The sequence below is a fragment of the Rattus norvegicus genome, chromosome 20 (genome assembly GCF_021556685.1).
Source record: "Rattus norvegicus strain SHRSP/BbbUtx chromosome 20, alternate assembly SHRSP_T2T, whole genome shotgun sequence".
Lineage (NCBI taxonomy): Eukaryota > Metazoa > Chordata > Mammalia > Rodentia > Muridae > Rattus > Rattus norvegicus.
Window position 1 is genome coordinate 10,372,786 of NC_141553.1, and position 22,966 is coordinate 10,395,751.

General features: G+C 46.8%; 1 protein-coding gene and 1 long non-coding RNA gene across 3 annotated transcripts; one reads left to right on the forward strand and one right to left on the reverse strand.

The window, feature by feature from the left end:
* Nucleotides 1-4,428: 4,428 nt before the first annotated feature.
* On the reverse strand, nucleotides 4,429-8,158 carry LOC134483879 (uncharacterized). Its single transcript, XR_015645651.1, has 3 exons — nucleotides 7,998-8,158; nucleotides 6,894-6,996; nucleotides 4,429-6,035 (listed from the first exon to the last, which is right to left on the reverse strand). It is a non-coding gene; the product is annotated as an uncharacterized LOC134483879 (long non-coding RNA).
* A 115-nt stretch (nucleotides 8,159-8,273) lies between these two features.
* On the forward strand, nucleotides 8,274-17,668 carry Ndufv3 (NADH:ubiquinone oxidoreductase subunit V3). 2 transcript variants are annotated; one of them, NM_022607.2, is made up of 4 exons: nucleotides 8,274-8,408; nucleotides 9,786-9,909; nucleotides 13,789-14,838; nucleotides 17,442-17,668. In NM_022607.2, the coding sequence occupies exons 1-4, from the start codon at nucleotides 8,361-8,363 to the stop codon at nucleotides 17,594-17,596; spliced, it is 1,377 nt and encodes a 458-aa protein (NP_072129.2). In that variant the 5' UTR covers nucleotides 8,274-8,360; the 3' UTR covers nucleotides 17,597-17,668. The 2 variants fall into 2 exon arrangements, with proteins under 2 accessions (NP_072129.2, NP_001094481.1); NM_001101011.2 differs by lacking the exon at nucleotides 13,789-14,838.
* Nucleotides 17,669-22,966: the final 5,298 nt, after the last annotated feature.

Sequence of the window (22,966 nt, forward strand, 5' to 3'; positions counted from 1 at the left end):
AGGCCAGCCTGGTCTACACATTGAGTTCCAGAATGGCCCGGGCTAGACAGAGAAACCCTGTCTTTACATAAATAAATAATAAATAAATGAACAAGGGGTTGGGGATTTAGCTCAGTGGTAGAGCGCTTGCCTAGCAAGCGCAAGGCCCTGGGTTCAGTCCCCAGCTCTGAAAAAAAAAAGAAAAAAGAAAAAAAAATAAACAAACAACTAAAAAATCACTTGTGCAAATGAGACCACCGCCTACAAATGTAATTAAGATAAATAATGGGTGAAGTTAAATTGTATCAGAGAAGCCAGGTCTTGAGTTTATCAAACATCATAGCAAGGAGAAATGGAAGCCCTTTGCCAGGCTACAGAGAGCAATGATCTAATGCTAAGGCACCACCACCACCACCACCACCACCACCCCCACCCCCTCCCCGGTCACCATGCCCTCACACAGGCATGAACGTCCATTTAGGCAACAGCTCACTCAAGACAAACACTGACGTGAAAGTGGCATCAGGCAAAGCACAGGATCCTTGGTCTGTCCCAGTTCTGAAGCCCACTGGGCAGAGTTCTTAGTAATCACAAGCAGGTAACGCCTTCACTGGGCCTGAGATCTGCCCTCTTAGGTGCCATTCCTTTTCCGGAACCTTCTTGGCTACTTTGAAGAACGTGACCTTTGAGCAGATTTTCTCCCCTTCCTGCCCTTAGGAAATCTGGAACTCAGGAGCCTTTGTTGGTGTTAAGCCACGCACAACTACCCAGTTTGCCTTGCATCAGTTGGTGGTGCTTTATTGAAGCTTCCTGGAAGGCTGTTCAGTATTAACTTCACCCCAACCCCCCTCCAAAAAGAGATGGGCTCTCATTTAAGTATAGCTGAGAAGTCCCTGGCAGTTAATAGCTTCTGGGAGAGGGAGAGTGGGTTTTCTTCAAAGATACGACCTTTGAGAAGCCACATGACCCATGATCTAGTGGAAGGTTCCACATCCTTGCATTTACTGGCAGCCCTAAGTAGACTCAGTGAATTACACACACACACACACACACACACACACACACACACACACACACAAATGTACACATGCATACACACATAAGTGCACACACACACACATAAATACACAATTGGGAAGGAATAGTTGTGACTAGGACAGGGAAGTAATGGGTGGGCGGGTGGACTTTGTCAAAAACAAATCATATGCATGTGTGACATTCTCAATGAAAATATTAAAAATAAAAGGACCGGGATGGGTGGCTCCAAGTTTAAGGCCAGCCTGATCTAGGTAGCAAATTCCTTTAAATCCTCTTATAGAGCATCTGTTGCCCTCTCTGGCCTCCATGAGCACTAATTCACATGCACAAATTCACACACACACACACACACACACAAACACACACACACACACACAGAGAAAGAGAAAGAGAGAGAGAGAGAGAGAGAGAGAGAGAGAGAGAGAGACTATAAAAATAAACAAATTTTAAAAATACATCAAGGGCTGGAGAGATGGCTCAGTGGTTTAGAGCACCGACTGCTCTTCCAGAGGTCCTGAGTTCAAATCCCAGCAACCACATGGTGGCTCACAACCATCTATAATGAGATCTGATGCCCTCCTCTGGTGTGTCTGAAGACAGCTACCGTGTACATATATAATAAATAAATCTTTAAAAAAAAATACATCAAAACCAGTTGGGCAGGTGGTGGCACGTGCCTTTAATCCCAGCACTCTGGAGGAAGAGGCAGGCAGTTCTTTTCAGGACAGCCTGGGCTACATAGAAAAACCTTGTCTCTGAGGAAAAACAAACAAACAAACAAACAAACAAACCCTAAATCACAAAATTAAGTTTCCTTGTCGCTGTGGCTTCCTCCCTGGATCCTGCTGTGTGCTGCTGACAGATCAAAGCCCTAAGACAAGGACCCCCCAAGAAATAACCACTCTGGCAGCAGGCTCAGTTTTGTTGATTTATACTTTGCCTGTGTCCTTGCCCCCTTTCTCTCCTTTTCCTCCTACCCCTCCTCTCTCCCTCCTCCCTCACCACTAAACTGTTCAGATCCCTTTCCCCCACTTTCACATAATTGTGACAATTCAATCGTCCAATTCCCCAGAGGGCCCCTGCTCAGATACTGATTAGGAAATAATTGAATGTGGGACTGGAGAGATGGCTCAGTGGTTAAGAGCACCGACTGCTCTTCCCGAAGTCCTGAGTTCAATTCCCAGCAACCACATGGTGGCTCACAACCATCTGTAATGAGATCTGATGCCCTCTTCTGCTGTGTCCAAAGACAGCAACAGTGTACTCATATAAAATAAATAAATCTTTAAGGAAATAATTGAATGTATTAGGCCATTTGGAATAAAATTAGCATGTGGCGAAAGCCACCTTGGCTCTACCGCGAATAGCTTTTCCCTTAGCTCAGCATTATCTTATCATCCTTTTTTTTTTTAAAGATTTATTTATTCGTTATATATAAGTACACTGTAGCTGTCTTCAAACACACCAGAAGAGGGTTTTAGGTCTCATTACAGATGGTTGTGAAACACCATGTGGTTGCTGAGCCATCTCTCCAGCCCTATCTTATCATCCTTTAAGGGCATAGACAAAACATTTAAATATATCCTTACCACAATATATGGGGTTTTGCTAATACCACGAGGTCTTTTAAATTTATGTTTTGTAATTGTTCCTGCCTCTCTAGAGATGCAGGTTTGTAAACTGTTCTTGCATCCAGCACTTCTTCCAAATTCCATGTTGAATCTCATCTTCTTTCTCACTACCTCACGGGACTTGCTAGCAGACGCTGCCAGCTATCCGGGCACGTGGCTATCTGTCCTTGCAGAAGGAGGGGTCGCTGCACGTTGCTCCTGGGGCTTCAGGTAAGCTGTGTGCCAGCTGGGTTTAACCAGAATGCCCAGGCAGAGATACAAATCCACTGACAATGTGTTCTCCCCAACAGTTCCTACCACTGTGGCCAAGTTCATGGTGGTCCCTGTTTCCTACACCGTCTTTATGGTACCATGGAGTCACCACAGAGGAGATGGAGGCTTCCTGCTGTGGTGAATCTTTTCATCATTTCTATCATGGTGTGTGCTCTGTTTAAATGTCTCTACTAAAATTCAGTCTTTTGGGCTGGACAGATGGCTCAGTGTACTTATATATAATAAATGAATAAATCTAAAAAAATCAGTCTTTTTAAAGATTTATTTATTTTATGTATATGTGAGTACACTGTTGCTGTCTTCAGACACACCAGAAGAGGGCATCAGATCCCATCACAGATGGTTGTGAGCCCCCATGTGGTTGCTGGGAATTGAACTCAGGACCTCTGGAAGACCAGTCAGTACTCTTAACTGCTGAGCTATCTCTCCAGCCCTAAAATTCAGTCTTGAAGTCTAGAAAGATAGCCCAGGGGTTAAGACCGTTAGCTGCTCTTTCAGACAACTCAGAGACAATTCCAGGACCCAGGTGCAGCTCACAACTGTCTAAGACTCCAGTTCCAGGACATCTGTCACCCTCTTTTGATCTTGGCAGGTATTGCATACACATGGTGTGCAGCCATGCATTCAGGCAACCCACCCATACAAATAAAACTAAGTAAATCATAACTCGGTATGGTGGCACACACCTTTAATCCTAGCACATGAAGGGCAGAGGCAGGCAGATCTCTTGTGAGTTCCAGGACAGCCAGAGTTGCATGACTTAAAAAAAAAATAAGTCGGGGCTGGAGAGATGGCTCAGTGGTTAAGAGCACTGATTGCTCTTCCAAAGGTCCTGAGTTCAAATCCCAGCAACCACATGGTGGCTTACAACCATCTGTAGTGAGATCTGATGCCCTCTTCTGGTGTGTCTGAACAGCTATAGTGTACTTATATATAGTAAATAAATAAATCTAAAACAATAATACATAAATATATAAATCGGGCAGTCACACACCTCTAGTCCCAAAACTCAAGAGGCAGAGGTAGGTGGATCTCTATGAGTTCAAGGATAGCCTGATGTATAGAGCAAATTCAAGGACAGTCAGGGCTACACAGAGAAACTCTGTCTCAAACAAAAAACAAAACAAAAGAAAAACAAAAACAAAAAACCCTAAGCAAACAAACCACCAGGCTAGAGAGATGGCTCGGTGGTTAAGAGTACTGACTGCTCTTCCAGAGGTCCTGAGTTCAAATCCCAGCAACCACATGGTGGCTCAGGACCATCTGTAATGAGATCTGATACCCTCTTCTGGTGTGTCTGAAGACAGCTACAGTGTACTCATATATAAATAAAATAAATAAATCTGGGTTGGGGATTTATCTCAGTGGTAGAGCGCTTGCCTAGCAAGCGCAAGGCCCTGGGTTCGGTCCCCAGCTCCGAAAAAAAGAAAATAAATAAATAAATAAATAAATCTTAAAAAAAAAAAGGTTGTCTCAAACAAACAAACAAAGAACCACAACTTCCACCTCCGAGGAAATAAGAGATAGTTTATTCTGCATGACCACATCGCAAGAGCATGGATTCAAGTTCCATGTTCCAATGTGGAGGCGGTTTCACGACGTTTTAATAGTAAAGAACAAAGAGGATGGACAACCTGAGGTGCCCAGCGCTGAGGAGAAGTCTCAGCTCTACAGCTGAGAGGCTGTCTGATGACTCTTAGCCCTTTGACTGGGGCGAAAGGAGGTCTGGTTAAGCTAACACAGTCCAAGGTTTTTTTTGTTTGTTTGTTTGTTTTTTTGGTTCTTTTTTTCAGAGCTGGGGACCGAACCCAGGGCCTTGTGCTTCCTAGGCAAGCGCTCTACCACTGAGCTAAATCCCCAACCCCACAGTCCAAGGTTTTTATCAATTTGTCAGTATGTTAGGTCCCGCTCACAGGGGTACAAGGAACGGCTATTGAGGGAACTAAAGCTAGCCCCAGGAAAACTGTAATCAGGCTCTGGAGCGACAACATTCCCACCACCCCATATCACTGCAGTTGAACCAGTCAGTCAGTTTCTGCCTACACAGCACCTTCCCATGCGAGTCTCCTTCACACATCCCAAGTTTTGTGTGGCGGACCGATGAATTTATTTTTGGTTGTTTACAGGAGCAGGACTAACTTGGAGGTGTCTACGGGGAAGCCCTCACTCAGCACACCTCACAGGCGGCCATACCACCAAGGATTCCCACCCTATCATGGCGGATTCACAAACGGCTGCCAGACTCATGACTTCCACTGCTAATAAACTGTCTACTTCTTATATAATTGAGGAAGGCCCCATGAGCCTCATGCTCCCTCTAGGAGGAAACGCTAACGGTCCAAATCTTATGAAGATCTCCTGTGGGAGCTCACATCTGCTTTGACTCCAAGTAGCAACGGCCATGTCCATCCCAGAGGAAATAACCACATTGCAATCATGTCCCCTCCACACTCTATCTCTTTCCCCTCTGGGTTCCCTCTCACCTACATATCCCTTCCTCTAACAGCATGGCTTATGGCCATACTCTGTGTATTAGTCCATTTGCTGTTGCTGAACAAAAGAGCTGTGGTTGAGCGGCATGGAAGGAAAATAGTGGGCTGAGCGGTGGTGGCATACACCTTTATTCCCAGCACTCCAGAGGCTGAGGCAGGTGCAGGTGGATCTCTGTTGAGTTTGAGGCCATGGTTGGTCTACAGAGATTTCCAGGACATCCAGGGAGATATTTTATATATATATATATATATATATATATATATATATATATATATATATATTGCAGCTATCTTCAGACAGAAGAGGATATCAGATCTCATTACAGATGGTTGACAGGTGGTTGCTGGGATTTGAAATCAGGACCTCTGGAAAAACAGTCAGTGCTCTTAACCACAGAGCCATCTCTCCAGCCCTGTCTTTTTCTTTTTTTTTTCTTTTTGATTTATTTATTTCATGTATATGGGTGCACTATAGCTGTCTTCAGGCACACCAGAAGAGGGCATCAGATCCCATTACAGAGGGTTGTGAGTCACCATGTGGTTGCTGGGAATCGAACTCAGGACCTCTGGAAGAGCAGTCAGTGCTCTTAACCTCTGAGCCATCTCTCCAGCTGGAGAAACTCTGTCTTGAAAAATCAAAAAACGGGGGCTGGAGAGATGGCTCAGCAGTTAAGAGCACTGACTGCTCTTCCAGAGGTCCTGAGTTCAAATCCCAGCAACCACATGGTGGCTCATAACCATCTGTAAGGAGATCTGATGCCCTCTTCTGGTGTCTGGAGACAGCTACAGTGTACTTCTAAATAATAAATAAATCTTTAAAAAAAAAAAAAAAACAAAGAAAGAAAGAGAGAGAGAGAAAGAGAGAGAAGGAGAGAGAGAGGAAGGAAGGAAGAAAGGAAGGAGGAAGGGCAGAGTCGTAAGGAGAGTAAGTTCAAGGGCAATCTAGGCTACATCGGGAAACTGGTTCAAAACAAAACAAAACAAAACACCTTCAAATCAACCAAGCCAACCACCCCAAAACATCACACCCTCCTTATGAGAATTACCGGGTTCCCACACAAGCAACATTAATCCCTTCCAAGAGCTGTACTCATAATGATTAATTACTTCCCACGGGCCCCACCTCGTACTGCTTCTAGTCCCTCATCACCAACCTGGAGACCAAGAGCTTCCAGCTCATGAGCCCTCAGAGGGGCAAATGCATCCAAGCTCTCCCACTGAGGAGTCTTTCCCTTTCGTTTGTTCTTTTTTTTTTTTTTTTTTTTTTTTGTTCTTTTTTTTCGGAGCTGGGGACCGAACCCAGGGCCTTGCGCTTCCTAGGTAAGCGCTCTTTCGTTTGTTCTTGTGTCTCCCAGTTCCACCAACATCTAAACTGGTCAGCTGTGAGAAGTGGAGGTTTTGAGTCCCGTGATCTTAAAGTTCCAACTCTGGTCCCGCAAAGGACAGGTAGTACCTGTTCCCTTCCGTATTATTTACTCACCCGTAAAGCAAGCACACAAAAGGAAGTTGAACGGGAGAGTCCCTCGGAGACAAGATTAGGTGAAAAAAGACAATTCTGTCAGCATGCTGTGTGTGTCTTCTTCCTTTAGAGACAGTGGGTGTGTCCACACTGTTGTCTAGACCTGCATCTGCTCTTTCTGCCTTCCTGAGCTCCGCGAGATCAAGTGGCTCTTGATGCTGGCAGTTTATCTGGCCACCCGAATGAGGTTCCAGATGTTGTTCAGAGGCCCATTTCCAGTCAACCTCACGGGATTTTGTAAGGCTGCCCTGTTAGAATCTAGCTTCTTCTCAGCCCACAATACAGGTAGCAATCTCATGTCACAAAAACTCCCGGGGTTGGGGATTTAGCTCAGTGGTAGAACGCTTGCCTAGGAAGCGCAAGGCCCTGGGTTCGGTCCCCAGCTACGAAAAAAAAGAACCAAAAAAAACAAAAAACAAAAAACAAAAAACAAAAAACCAAAAACAACAACAAAAAACTCCCATCCGCAAAGCTAGATGCTTCCACATGGGCTGACTCCAGTTTTCAAAGACCTGGCCATGTGCTCTGTCTCTGGGGCTTGGACACTCCTCGGAGCTCTTGTTATGCTGTTGTCCCCCTGCTTGCCTTTACACAACATTAATAGTGCTAATAAATTTTTTCTCCCCAGTAATTTATTTCAGTGTCCTGAACCCTTTTATTGACATTGAAGTTTCCTTGGTGGAAATTGGAGGTGTTGACATATCCATCTGTGTAAAATACTGTGCACTGGGCAACGTGGGAGGGGGCACCAATCAATCAGTGGAATTAGGAATTGATAACCAATAACTCCATACTCCATGCCTTGTATATGGTTCTCTGAAAAGCCTTGTGTGTTGAAGACTTGGTCTACAACTGGTGAGGGTATGTGTGTGTGTGCGCGCGCACGCGCCCTCATTAATGAATTTATCTACTGATTAATCCTTACAGTTGCCTAGTGCTGGTAAGGTAGGTGGGCACCACCACTCCCAGCTTCCGGTTTGTTTGTGCAAGGCCACGCCCCTATTAGGCAAACGCCCTACCACCTAGTTGTATCTCCAAGAAACAACAAACTCACAAAAATCTCACCAAACACAGAAGACTCTCAAGACGAACCAGAAACGCAAAGGACACGATCCTAGTTGCACAACTTTAGTAGGTTGCAGACTAGAGTTAAGGGTGAGATCAGGGCAAGGTGGACAGGCCCAGATCGCAGGGGCAGGACTTCCACCCAGACCTGCCCAAGGGGCGGGCACCAAGCACTCTCACCCGGGATTAGTGGACTCAGTCAGAGGCGTGGCCTCTGGGAGCCCGCCCAGAATGCGCGCGCAAGCGCTTGGCCCCACCCTGGTGTACGATTGGCGAACGTGACGCGGGGCCGAGCCTCGGGTTGTGCGGGTGCACGCTCAGGTTACGTACCTAGGTGCGACCTCGGCGCTGGGCGTCTGTACCATGGCGGTCTCTCTCCTGCTGCGGGGAGGACGAATCCGGGCGCTGAAGGTAAAAAGCGAACGGGAGAGACCTACCCGGTCCTTAGTCTGGCCCTTAGCTGCACGCGTGGGCTCGGTGCGGTAAAGAGGTCCCAGGGCCTGTGCTCACCTGACCCCAAGAGAAGTGGTTTCTCTGCAGGAGCGAAGCCAAGGCTCCTTGGCTGTTTAAAAAGCAAAACCCGACTTTCTCTGCAAAATCAGTGTTGGGGTTTGTTTGGGTTGGGTTCGGTGGATGAAACCTAGGGCCCTGCGCTTGCTTGTCAAGAGCTGTCATTGAACCGGCCCCAAAGTAGGAAATGCTCAAAGCAAAATAAAATACAGATGACAGAGGGCCGCCATCGTCAGATGAACACTAGTTACTCCTTCAGGTATAACTTCCAGCGATTTTTTTCCAAATTATTGGTACACATACGCGGAGAATCATCAATATAAATAGAACTTTTCCGGTTCTTTTTGGGGCCTGGACATGAAGATCTAGCACCATACCTTAGCGGTTGCCGGCGGAATTACAGTAAGATTCTTCTTACATTGTAACACTTCTGAAGCAATTATCTACATCGTATCTACTAGTAGATAGTGTTTCTGCAACTTTACTAAGTGTCGAGAGATAATTTTGCAAAAAGAAACATAGTATTTCGTAGAGGAACCAGATAATCAGAATAAACTTGCTGTCCTGTCTAGGATCCAGTAGTCTGAATTGGGCTGAGAACCAACTGGGCCTTCATCCAGGATACTGGCATGAGGGTTACCGCTGGCCATCTAGGTGATGGCTGAAGTCCAGAGGCCAGCACTTCCCTCCCCCGTTCCTCCTCCCCCCATGCTAACACAGGTCTTGTCTAATGAGGCTTTGCAAGACATGTGACAGCAAGAGCTTTTCTCAGAAATCATGTCTCCTACCTACTTCCTACTGCCTGAACCACAGGTTTCTGCAGAACACAGGACCAGGCTCCTTCTCCAAGATATCCTGAAGTTTTGTATAACGAAGCTGGAAATGTCTTTATTTTTAATAAAAACTTTCCAAGTGTCTATCTTGGGAAATTTCTTTTTTTTTTTTTTTTTTTTTGGTTCTTTTTTTTCGGAGCTGGGGACCGAACCCAGGGCCTTGCGCTTCCTAGGCAAGCACTCTACCACTGAGCTAAATCCCCAATCCCTATCTTGGGAAATTTCTGCAGAGATTAGGGAAATAAGGATGTTTTCATTTACCCAGATGCTAACAGTGATTTTCCTGGAACTTGGGGTATATTTTTCTTGCAGCTTTTTGGGTCCTTATCAGAATGTTCATAATTCCCATATGTGATGAACATTGTAATTGTGCTGCATGAATATTAATATGTAACATTGTAATGGCTGTTATCAAGGTGAGTGTCTTTCCTTGTTGACTCCCCAGGCTGCCCTTCTCGAGGCAAAGGTGTTCCGAGGAGAACTGGCTTCTACAGTGCCCCTGTCTACAGAGTCCGAGAATAATAAAAAGGCGGCAGGACCAACTAGCAAGACGGAAAGTGTGTTCAAAGGTGAGATTTTTAAAGATGGTCTCAAGGGCAAAAAAATGCAAAGTCAATAGCCTGAAATGAATTGGACCAGCGACATAACCTAAGACTCCAATTCATAATTAGATGGGAGATTGGACCTCATCGGTGGTGGCAAAGGCTTTGGTTTGACTCTCTGTTAGCTCTAGATGTGGGAGTAGTGCTTTTTAAATGGCCAACCCAACAGGGAGAGCAGAAGGGCTCTGGCATTTCCAAGCCCTCAGGAACACATGAAATAGCATGAAATAGTGAGACCCCCCCCCTCCCCCTACTTTCCCTTCCCTGGTTTCTAGTTTTCCCTGACTTCCCAAGAGTCTGGTGAGGCTTTCCTGGGGGGGGGGGGGGCATCATGACCTCGGGGAAGGAATTAGGAGCCTGAATTTCTGCTGTGCTCTACTCAGCTGGGGCCCAGTTGGTGTTCAGCTCTCTTCAAAGTCATTTTGACTTCTGTCACATTTTACCCTCTCTGAGTGCCAGCGTAGGCAAGCTGAAAACGCTGTATATTTTAAATGCTTCTCCCCCGGGGATAATTTTATTTCCTATGCCTTGTACGTTTTTTAGGGTTCGTGTATTGGGTCCATTGAATTTAGTTTTTGTTTTTTTGTTTTTTTCCGGAGCTGGGGACCGAACCCAGGGCCTTGCGCTTCCTAGGCAAGCGCTCTACCACTGAGCTAAATCCCCAGCCCCCTGAATTTAGTTTCTTAATTCATGGAGCCCTGATCTACCCTTGAACATGTGTGAAGAGCTGCCTCTTGGGGAGTGGTAATTGAGCTCAGTTTGAGTTTCACTAAACTAGCATTTCCTCTGCTTGAGTGTGTGAAGCTACAGCGATTCCTTCGTTTTCTCCCCCTCTGGGTATCGACCATTGACAGTGTTAAATGCTCGCACTGTTAGACAGTGCCTACCCACACAGCCTTTCCTGCTCTGCACACATACCTCTTGTCAGCCCCACAGTAAAGGTGTCCTAGCCTGAATTCCAGAGGGATGTGATTCAGTTCTGCCTAAACCCGCCTGATTTTTTTTTTTTTTTTTTTTTTTGGTTCTTTTTTTCGGAGCTGGGGACCGAACCCAGGGCCTTGCGCTTCCTAGGCAAGCGCTCTGCCACTGAGCCAAATCCCCAGCCCCAAATTGACTTTTTTTTTTTTTTTTTTTTTGGTTCTTTTTTTCGGAGCTGGGGACCGAACCCAGGGCCTTGCGCTTCCTAGGCAAGCGCTCTACCACTGAGCTAAATCCCCAGCCCCCTGATTTTTTTTTAATACAGTCCTCTTTTCCTTTTGGATGCATCGAGAAACTGAAATCTTAAGCATGAGGACTCTTTAAAACGACAACAACAAGACATATAATCCCAGTACACTTAAGAAATGCCTTTCGGGGGCTGGACAGATGGCTCAGTGGTTAGAGCACTGACTGCTCTTCCAGAGGTCCTGAGTTCAATTCCCAGCAACCCCATGGTGGCTCACAGCCATCTGTAATGGGATCTGATGCCCTCTTCTGGTGTGTCTGAAGATAGCAACAGTGTATTCATATGTACATTAAATAAATAGATAAATAAATCGTTTAAAAAAAAGGTCTGCAACAAGAAGTCAGTTACGTTGTGTGCTGTATTGGCCTGGGCTTTAGTTTATTTTTGCATGCTGTGGATTGAACCCAGGGCTTTGCACAGCCTGGATTGCTTGTGACTGCTTACTGGTGAGTGACTTGGATTTCAATACTAACCGTGTCCTCTCCTCTGGTGGATTTTCAAGTTATGTCATAATCCTATCTTCTAGATACATGATTTTAGGTCACATGGATTTTAGGACCCAAGAGTTTTCTATGTAAGAACAGGTGTCTGTGTGGATAGAAGGGATGTCATCCTGGGAAGGTTTGGGAAGGGAGTTGGCCTTAGATTCCCAGGGGACTCCTGGCCCTCTGCAGCCATCTGAGCCTGCAGCTTTGCCACCTCCCTGGGTGCTCCGGGTTGAAGAAGCTGTGATGTGTGCATGTACACTCACGGGCACGCTCATCCACTTTGTGACTGGCTGTGTACTTCAGGGTGGAATATGGTCTTCGGAAATAAATTCTCTTCTGTGCATATGACACTTGGATATTCTAATTTAAAATAATTCCTGTGCAGAGAAAAAGAACTCGTGCTTACAAACAACCACAGGCGGGCCTGTGTTTTCCCTCGACATGCCGTGGATTAGAAACCATCAGAACCAGTGTAACTTTGGGAGTTCCTGGGGCTCCCTGCATCTCTTAGTCCCCAGCCACTAGGAGTGGGTCAGGGCCCACCCTCGGGGGCAATGTTTTCTTCCCTACACTGGAGGCTCCCATCTCTTGGCACAAACTTCCTTCCTAAGGAAAGCTGTCACTACACGTCAGTCCCAGGATGCTCCCTCAGGCCCTTCTTGGAGATATACCTGAGTTTTCTTTGCTGTTTGTTGAATCCAGTCACCAGGACACATTGTATAGATCTGTAAGTTACTGGCTAAGCAATTTTCACATTCCTTTCTGTCAGTTTGGTTTTGGTTTTTGGTTTTTTTTTTTTTTTTTTTTTTTTTTTTTTTTTTTTTTTTTTCTGGAGCTGGGGACTGAACCCAGGGCCTTGTGCTTGCTAGGCAAGCGCTCTACCACTGAGCTAAATACCCAACCTGATTTTGGGTTTTTTTTTCCTTCAGATCTTTCCATGTAGTTCAGGTTGGTCTTGATTTGTTTGTTATTAAAAGTACACTGTCGCTGTCCTCAGACACACCAGAAGAGGGCATCAGATCTCATTACAGATGACTGTGAGCCACCATGTGGTTGCTGGGAATTGAACTCAGGACCTCTGGAAGAGCAGTCAGTTCTCTTAACCACTGAGCCATCTCTCTAGCTGGAGAAACTCTTTTTTTTTTTTTTTTTTTAAATTTTGCCCTTTCGTAAATGACCATGAAGTGTTAGATTTTTTTTCTGTTAGAACTTACTCTGTTGGGCTTTTTTTGTTGTTGTTTCTGCAGTTTAACATCTGTTTGCAGTGATATGTGTGGTATTAAATTATTTTAGACTTTCGGGTTTTGCAAAACTTGTTTTCTTGGCTGAAGAAGTCCCCATGTGACCTGTGTGATTTTTTTTTTTTTTTTGGACGTTTCTTCCTTTTTAGGACAACTTTACTTGAAAAGCTGTTACCACTCTCTCCCTCCTACTGACTCTTCTCACAGGGATGTGCCAAGCAGACTCTTGTCTAGACCTCTGGTGGTGTTTTGCTCAGGAAGGTCAAACTGTGAACCTGTTAATATATTCAAGAAGCACCCAGATACTCAGAGTGGGGTTAGCACCTCAAGAAACCCTGAGTTTGTAAAACCTGTGTAGTGTAGTCAACAGAAAATATCTTCGCTAGGGTTTACCTGTTGTAAATCTGAGCGAGGTCGTTTAAGAACGCTTATTGTGGGGCTGGAGAGATGGCTCAGCGGTTAAGAGCACTGACTGCTCTTCCAGAGGTCCTGAGTTCAAATCCCAGCAACCACATGGTGGCTCACAACCATCTGTAATGGGATCTGATGCCCTCTTCTGGTGCGTCTGAGGACAGCTACAGTGTATTCATATACATAAAAAAATAAATAAATCTTGCTAACATACCACATATTTAAAAAAAAAAAAAAAGGAACGCTTATCGTCTGGGAAGCACCGTGTGGGAGAAACGGAGTCAGATGGTGGCTCTTGTTGGTGAGAAATGCCCCTTCCCTGAAGGTTCCTCTCAGAGGCTAGTCCACCCTGGCACATGGAGAGGGGTCGTGTCAGTTACCTGGACAGCATTATGACATGACATGCTGGCACACGATGCAATGTCTATGGCTTTGAGTTGTTCCTTGAATAACGAATGTTCCTCTTTGTGCCGTTTCCCAGATGTGGTGGGAGCAGAGGAGAGGGCCAAGCTCCTAGACACTCACACAGCAGCGGCACTGTCCAAAAGCTCCCCTCCACCCAGTTCTTACCCATCAGTGGAGAACACAGGTGGGGCTGTCGCAGGCCTGCCGCTCACAGACTTGTCAAGAAAGACTTTGGTAGCGTTTCCTCAGAAAGTTACGCCTCCACCGCATGCCTGGGCTTCTGACTCGGAGGCTCGGCGGCATGTCCAGAAAGTGACGAAAGATTCATCTTCATCTTCCTCATCCAGCTCCTCAGATTCAGACTCTGATGGGGAGGAACATGGCTCCGACATTGGTCCCCGAGTGGCAAGCAAAAGCAAGGCAGGGTTTTCCAAACCTGAGGCTTCTCGTCCCTCGAAGAACGGAGCCCCTAAGATCACAGTTTTTGCAAAAGAGAAGGCCAAGGTGCAGAAGCCACACACAGATGTCACCTACCCAGAGAAGCCCCTGCAGCCTAAGAAGAAAGGGACTTTCACCAAGCCTGTAGAAGATAGTAAAGAAACCAGGTCCAAGCTCATGACATCCAAGCCACAGTCCAGTGAGGTTTTGGAGCAAAAAATGAAGGAAAAACAGCACCAGGGAAAACGGAGACCAGACAAGACAGGAAAGGAAAGCACAGAGCTGTTTGAAGCTGAAGGAATTTTACCCGGCCACAGGAAAGCCAGAGTTTCCACACAGCCCACAACCGGAACACAAGAGGCCAGCGCAGAACTCCGGCCAGCCGCTGCCCCCGAGTCGGGAGCTAGACAGGAAGCCAAAGGGCCAGAGCTCGAATGGAAGACCGCTTCTCCCCTGGTCAGAAAAGAAAGCCTGGAGAAGCAGGTGCCAGAAGGGAGCTTCCAGGCGGAGGAGGAGACCTCAGGAGATCAGACACTAGGGAGATATTCGAAGACAGTTCCTGTTGAGGAGAAAAATACCTTTGGAGAGAGAGCTGGACCACAACTGGAGGGGACGTTCCAGGCGCCAGCCGGCGAAGCCCCGCCCACTGATGCAGGCCCACCCCAGGAAGCCCCAGGCGACACACAGGGTACACCTTGCCTTGGTTCAGACTCCTCCTTGTCCCTAAAGAACCCTCTTGAGTTTCTGTGTGTTTAGAAAGGAGTATCTTTCTTTTTTTTTTTTTTGGACACAGAGTCTCTCCTAGCGCAGGCTGATTTCAAACTCGCCAGGCAGCTAGCAGCTAACACTGGCGTTGCGATCTTGATCCCCCTGCCTTGATCCCCCTGCCTCCGACTCCCAGGTGCTGGGATCTCTCGTGCAGCGCTTGGCCTCATTTAACTATTTCTTTGACGGCTTAACTTATGGAAACTATGATAGTCTAGCATCACCACACATAACCTTGGAGGGTATCCACACACGTAATTCATGAACTTGCTCACAGCAGAAATCCTGTGGCGCTCTCGTAGGTCAGGAGCAGCAGTCACACTCGGCAGTGATAGCCCTCAGTTAACCTGAACTATACGGGTGCCTTAGTGAACTGAAGCGAGTGTTAACAGGCAGGCAACCAGGGGTTGGGGATTTAGCTCAGTGGTAGAGCGCTTGCCTAGCAAGCGCAAGGCCCTGGGTTTGATCCTCAGCTCCAAAAAAAAAAAACAAAACAAAACAAAACAAAAAACAGGCAGGCAACCACGGTCAGCATCTGAGGGCTTTTCCCAGCACAGTTGGCTGTATAATCGTCTACAGTGAGTTTCTAATGAAGGGCTTTTCAAGGGGGACAGTACTCCCATCATACTGAGTGGTCTTGCCCCTGGGTGACACCGCTCTGGGCAGCTCCCTGGGAAACAGGAATTCTTTGATTTTTTAGGGTCCGCAGTTCCCGAGTCCTCCTTAAGGTGGCAGCATCGCTAACGAGGCCTCCTGCACCTGCGAGCCATTCCCGGTCCCGCCCCCTTCTCGCCTAATTTGCATCACCCCCTGTGCTAACTGTCGCTCTTCCAGGATGTTTACAGCATTTCTGTTTTCTTCCTTTCCCATTTCTCCTCCTACACTAATACGCCAGGTACCAGCGCACGCCAGACTTCTAAGACCTCGGGACCTGCCTTTCCGACCCTGTTGCAGTTTTCAGAATTGGGATTTCTAGGTTGTCTCTCCGGGAAACAACCACGACGCACAGGGCTGCTGGTATAGCTTAACATGGGGTTTAGCTAGTGAGCAAAGTCCCGGGCTCAGTTTCCAGTACTGCGGAAACAAAAACTTGCCTCTCCTCCAACCCCCAGCCTTCTTTGCTGGCAGCTGACGCTCACAAAGTGGTCCTTGCCCAAAGCTCCTTGCTTACAGTGGGCTGTTACTGAGTTTCTAACACCGCCCCCATCAGTTGTCACCTCCCCTGCCTGACTATGTAATCCGGGGACTTTGAAGGTACACCACACACTGAAGATCTTCAGCTGCCTGCTCTATATAACATCCTTTTGTTCTTCCTTCCTTCCTTTCTTGAAGTTAAACGAAGATTAACGGCTTTTGGGTTTGGAATAGAGAAATATGTATTCAAGTTGTTGGGATGTTGTTTGTTTTTGTGCTGTGCAGTACCGACATGATTCCTCGAGAGCTTGCCCACTGGCTACCACCGCCTGCTTTGCTTTGTCTCCTGCTGCCTTTTGTGGCTTGAAAGAGCCCGCATCTTTTGCTTTCTTCCCAAGCTTTGAATTTTAAGATTATCGAGAACTTAGGTATATAGATTTAATTTTTCCCATTTAAGATAAAAGACAAAATTAAGGGGGTCTTGAGGGTTTTTTTTGTTTGTTTGTTTTTGTCTATGATTTGGAAGATAACAATTTTCTTCAAAAAATTAAAATGACAAAGCCACAAGCTCTTCCCGGGTCCCCGAGCTCATTGTCACCATTATTGTAACACTCGGGTGTTTCTCATGTCTGTGCATGGTTATTTCCATCACAGACAGAGGTCCAAAATCTGTGATTTCTCTCCTGTGTAATTTTACGTGACCTAGGAGTGTATCCATAATTCTGGATCCTTCCAAATGCATGGTGTGAGCCCAGGGCTTAAAAATACACAAAGGAAGGGTAAGGTACTACTGCAATCCTGTATAAGAAATGAAGCACCTGGGCTGGAGAGTTGGCTCAGTGGTTAGAGCACTGACTGCTCTTCCAGAGGTCCTGAGTTCAAATCCCAGCAACCACATGGTGGCTCACAACCATGTGTAATGAGATCCGATGCCCTCTTCTGGTGTGTCTGAAGATAGCTACAGTGTACTCATAAACAAATCTTTAAAAAAAAAAAAAAAAAGCAGCTTGTCCTGTCCCCTCTCAGAGATGTTAGACTCTGCCTTTTATTACCCCCCCCCCAAAAAAAAAGCAGAGAGTCATCCGTCTCGTGGCAGGCCTGTGCCGCAATCTCAGGGAAGGTGTCTGTGGCAGGGTTAGAGTTTTTACGGTGACAGCACTGCCTCCAAGTACTTTGCGATTACACTCAACTGGTAAGACAGACCAGAAGCTTCAGCATAAGTTTTTCAGGTGACTCTTTCACATTGCTCCAGAAGACACGGGGCTCTCAAGGTCTCCTGTGTTCTAGTTAGAGTGCTCACGCGTTATAAACTGGTGGCGTGGAGACCTCTGCTTCCTAAGCGCCCAGACAGATGTGCGTGTCTGACAGCTGTCCTCTCACTCTCCTCTACAGAGCCCACACTGGTTCCCGAGTCGAGTGACACCACCACCTACAAGAACCTGCAGCATCATGAGTACAACGCATTCACCTTCCTAGACCTGAACCTGGACCTCTCCAAGTTCAGGCTGCCACAGCCGTCTTCGGGACGAGAGTCGCCCCGGCACTGAACTCAACTCAGGGTAGACCCCCGTGTGGTCCCTTGAATTCTTGCCTGTGAGAATAAAAGTCAGAGGCACAAAGCCCAGTATGTGGTCATTTCCCCTCTCTCACACACACACACCCACCCCCCACCCCCGAGAATGAATTACTGACACCTCTCACACACACACACACACACACACACACACACACACACACCCGAGAATGAATTACTGACACCGTCCATGAGATTCCGTGCCAGCCTCCAGGGGGTCACAGATTCTGCCAGATGAGAATCTGTAGCTCCTTGAGATGGTAAACCACATCATCCCTAACAAGGCCTGAGGGACGTCGTCTGTTGGGGAACACACTTGGGAGCCGCTGTGTACCACATCCCTCTCTAATTGCCGGTCTACAGCCAGCCAGAGGGATCCATAAAATGAGAGAAACACAGTGCAGTTGGCCCACTCAACATCGTATGGTGTCCAGCAGCAGTTGCCGCTAGGTCTGAGCCCCAGCCAGAGTGAACCCGGGAAAGGCGTTACACTGATGTAAACGACTACATTACACAAAAGGTAGCGTGTGTGCTGCAGGATATTTGATCACACTGGACCCTGAGATTTACTGGGAAACCCCGTTTTCAGTTGCGGTGTGGCTCAGCCTTAACACACACCTTTAATCCAAGAGCTTTCTGCTTGAATATTGGAAGCCAGATTAATTAAAGTCAACCAAAGGTCAAGAGGTGGAACAAGCAACCAGCCAGCTGACAGGAAGTGAACATAGGAGTGTTAGGCTGCTAGGAAGTGATTTAGCTCAGTGGTAGAGCGCTTGCCTAGCAAGTGCAAGGCCCTGGGTTTGGTCCTCAGTTGGGGGGGGGGAGGGGCACCATAGAGACTAAGGAAGTCTGGAAGATGGATAGAGAAACTCACAGGAAGTTGAAAGGAGGGACATTCAGTTTGAAAAAGGTTTTTTTTGGGGGGGGGGTGGTTGGGGCATGGCTTCTGGGACAGAGGAGGAAGGTCAGCTGGGTGCTTTCTCTGTCTGAGTTAGCGGGTTTTCACCTCGGCGTCTGGCTCCTGAACTTTATTGGTAAATCAAATGATGGAGATTTTGTTTAAAAAACATGTGGAGGGTTGGGGATTTAGCTCAGTGGTAGAGCGCTTGCCTAGGAAGCGCAAGGCCCTGGGTTCGGTCCCCAGCTCCGAAAAAAAGAAAAAAGAAAAAAAAAAAAATGTGGGGGTTGGGGATTTAGCTCAGTGGTAGAGCGCTTGCCTAGGAAGCGCAAGGCCCTGGGTTCGGTCCCCAGCTCCGAAGGAAAAAAAAAAAAAAACAAAAAAAAAAAAAAAAATGTGGAGAGGGCTGGAGAGATAGTTCAGTGGTTAAGAGCACTGACTGCTCTTCCAGAGGTCCTGAGTTCAATTCCCAGCAACCACATGGTGGTTCACGACCATCTGTAATGTGATCCGATGCCCTCTTCTGGTGTGTCTGAAGACAGCTACGGTGTACTTATATATAATAAATGAATAAATCTTTAAAAAAAAAAACGTGGAGAGAAAAATGGGGTTAGGCGGCACACTGATTTTTAACTACTACATTAAACATAAAATTAGGCATGTGTGCATTACACTGATTTTAACTGTAACCATGCCCATTCTGGCCTCAACCCTCCCGCTCTGCTCCCTATATCTGGGATCCGGGCACATGCTACCACGTTCTCCAGGATTGGCTGTGTGCCCTTGAGAACTGCAGAGCCTCTGGTGGCCACAGCAAACTCTGAGCTACTGTAACTCCATGTTGGCCGAGAAACACATCACTCTCAGACATTCCGGGACAGGGAGGGCTGCCATTGCATACCTTGGTTCTCAGCACTAAGCACAGTGTGGGTGACATTGACAGCCGAGAGCAGCTCTTCCCGGGTTTGATTCCCAGCAACCAAATGGTTGCTCACAGTTGTCTGTAACTCCAGTTCCAGAGGATCTGACACCCTCACACAGACATACATGCAGGCAAAACGCCAATGGACATGAAATTTTTAAAAAAATTAAAGAAGATTAACAGCTTCTCAAAGCCCAAGCAGGTCCGCTCACACTCACGTGTGTGTGTGTGTGTGTGTGTGTGTGTGTGTGTGTGTGTGTGTCTTGGGGGCTGTGAAACCTTGGGTGGAAAGGGATAAATAAATCACATCTGTCTCTCTTTATATCTATATGTGTGTGCACGCACACACATACATGTGCACATATAGCACACATGTGGAGATCAGAGGAAAGCCTACAGGAATTGATTTTCTCCTTCCATAATGTGGCTCCAGGGGACAGAACTCAGGTCACCAGGCTTGGCAGCTCCTGCCCTCTGAGCTGTCATTCTAGCCCCAAGAGTAGGTGCATTCCGATCTGAACAGGAAATAAGAGGCTTGAACCATTCTTGCCTTGGAAATGGTCCCTCTGGGCTATCTCAGCCTTCTTGGCAGCTGCCTCACTGCCCTGAATGGGCTGAAGGACAATGACAAGCAGCCTCAGGCTGAGTCACAGCTGGCGCTCCCTGGGTTTTCCATCTGGTGGTGATACAGCAGGCACCCTCAGAGTCAGTTGTTTGTTTGTTTTGGGGGGGGGGGGGCTGTTGTTTTCTGTGCTCTCTGAAAGACTGCCACCAGAGCATTCCAGAGGCTTAAATTCCTTTGTACGTTGAGTCACCACACTAGGATGGCTTTCCAGATTCTGACCCAAGTCACAGATGATGATGAGTTTTACTGCTTTGCTTTGATTATGGTTCCTATTTTTCTGTCACCGGTGCCCTGGTATCTTTTCTAGGTGTTGCTCCCTCGTACTTGGTGCAGACCCCACGAATTGGAGCAGGTTGTATACAAAGTCACCTTAGCCCTTAAAGACAGCACAAACCTGATGGGCAATGGTGGCCCACGCCTTGAGTCCCAGCACTCAAGAGACAGAGGCAGGGGGGGGTCTCTGAGTTCGGAGGCTAGCCTGGTCTACAGAGGGAGTTCCAGGATGGCCAGGACTTTACAGAGAAAGCCTGTCTCAAAACAAACAAACAAACAAACAAAAGCAAACCAAACATAGCAGGAGCCAGCCTGTTGACGGTAGTATACACATTTAATCCCAGCAACTGAGGAGGCAGAGGCAGGTAGATCTCTGAGTTACAGGCTAGCCTGGGCTATGAAAGGAGTTCCAGGACAGCCAGAGCTACCCAGAGAAACCTTGTCTCAAAGAAAGAAAGAAAGAAAGAAAGAAAGAAAGAAAGAAAGAAAGAAAGAAAGGAAGGAAGAGAGAGAGAAGAAAGTCTGGACAGACAGAAAGAAGACAGACAGAAGGAAAGAAAGAAAGAAAGAAAGAAAGAAAGAAAGAAAGAAAGAAAGAAAGAAAGAGAGAAAGAGAGAGGAAGGAGGAGGAGAAAAAAGAAACAGAAGACAGACAGAGAGAAAGAAAGAAAGAAAGAAAGGGAAGGAAGAAAGAAAAAAGAAGACAGAAAGATGGAAAGAAAGAAAGAGAAGGAAGAAAGAAAACAAGACAGACAGAAAAACAGATGGAAAGAAAGAAAGAGAGGAAGAAAGAGAGAGAAGAAAGTCTGGACAGACAGAAAGAAGACAGAAAGAAAGAGAGAGGAAGGAGGAGGAGGAAGAAAAAAGAAACAGAAGACAAAGAAAGAAAGAAGGAAAGAAGGAAAGAAAGAAAGAGAGAAAGAAAGAAAGGAAGGAAGGGAGGGAAGGAAGAAAGAAAAAAGAAGACAGACAGAAAGAAAGACAGATGGAAAGAAAGGAAGGAAGGAAGAAAGAAAAAAGACAGAAGACAGAAAGAAAGAACACAGAAAGAAGAAGACACAGAAGTTAGAGAGAGAGAGAGAGAGAGAGAGAGAGAGAGAGAGAGAGAGAGAGAGAGAGGGCCTTCCCGGCTATATCCATTGTAGAGAGTTAAACACCCACTTTGTGTTTGAATAGCTTGTGCTCCTCTGGCTTCAAAGACAAACAAGCAGGCCCAGATCTCCCCAACAAAGTCGGGCTTGCACACTTGGATAACAAAACGGGGCAAACAAGACCTGGTCTGTGAGGCTGTGATTTGCCAGTCCCCAGGAACCAAGGTGTCACCATGGTTCTTTAGCAAAGGGCTGGTCAGAGAACGAAGCTGGAACAGGTAGAGTGCTTTTGGTACCTGACGCCTTCACCCAGAGCTCCTCTTCTCTCTCCTCTCACCTTATGCCAGAAGAACCTGGAAACAATATGATGCAAAGGGTTCACAACAGCTGATGAGAGTGATTGTCACCTCAGATACCTGGTAGGAACCTTATTTTAAATGCCTAATTGCCTGTTAGTACTGTGGCCTTGCACCCAAATAAAGGCACTGCTCCTTCCTGGAGTTCATAGGTTAGCATTCTGTCTAAGCCCCGCCCCACAGTTACCTGACACTATAAAAGGGGCTGTTTGCCCTCCCCCCTGCTCTTGCTCTTGCCTTCCCTTCCCCCTCTCTCCCCATGACCCCCCCAATGTGCTCATGGCTGGCCTCTACTCCTCTACAACTCTCTCTCTCTCTCTCTCTCTCTCTCTCTCTCTCTCTCTCTCTCTCTGTCTCTCTGCCTTTCTCTGCCCCTACTACCCTCTTGATTCCCCTCCCTGTGCCCTGAATAAACTCTATTCTATACTATACTGTCCTGTGACTGGTCCCTCAGGGAGAAAGGATGCCTCGACAGAAGCACCCCCTTCCCCAACACCTCACCACACCTCCATAGAACATACCCCCCTTATCTTTTTATAAACACATCATATGGTGTGCAGGGAGGTGGGGTGGATGGGGGTTAGGGGGCCATATATTGGTTACCTTTGCAAGGGACCTGCAGGATGGTAGAAGGCAGATAAAAGAGGCAGGCTATAGGGAAGAGACAAAGACAGACCACCATGAGATTGATAACAGAAACCCTGGAAAGGGGTCCTCAAGGCCTTAGTGTTTGCCCAGGAGCTGAACTAGCATCGGACTGCCAGTAGCTGTGGTCACAGTTTGAGGCTAGTCCAAACCGTTAGGGTTGAGCTCTGGCCTCTGGGGATCTCTGCTCCTGTGTTTTCTCAAAGGGAAAACAAAACAAGACAAAACTATAATTTGATTGAAATTCTCACTACCCTCTTCCCCCACTGTAGGAGGCAGAGTGGCAGAGATGCAAAGGGTCTGGAAGGGCTTGCGAGGGTTGAAGATTCTGTTCCCACTCTGGGTGTAGACTTACATAGTAAAAGACCTTTAACACTCCTGCTAGTCTCCTGATGAATGGAATAGGGAAGAAGGATTGAGCCAGCGCCAGCAAGGATCAGGACACTGCCATTGTCAAGCACGGGGTAGTAAAGTTGGAGCCCAAGACAGCCATCGTTCAATCACCATCTTGAAAGCCAGTCCAGGCCATGGTCT

What these genes read in the sequence shown, in the direction of transcription:
- Ndufv3 (NM_022607.2), top strand. Translation starts at nt 8,361, where the DNA reads ATGGCGGTCTCTCTCCTGCTGCGGGGAGGACGAATCCGGGCGCTGAAG. An exon ending in GACGGAAAGTGTGTTCAAAG is followed by an intron (nt 9,910 to 13,788) that starts GTGAGATTTTTA and finishes GCCGTTTCCCAG; the next exon opens with ATGTGGTGGGAGCAGAGGAG. An exon ending in AGCCCCAGGCGACACACAGG is followed by an intron (nt 14,839 to 17,441) that starts GTACACCTTGCC and finishes TCTCCTCTACAG; the next exon opens with AGCCCACACTGGTTCCCGAG.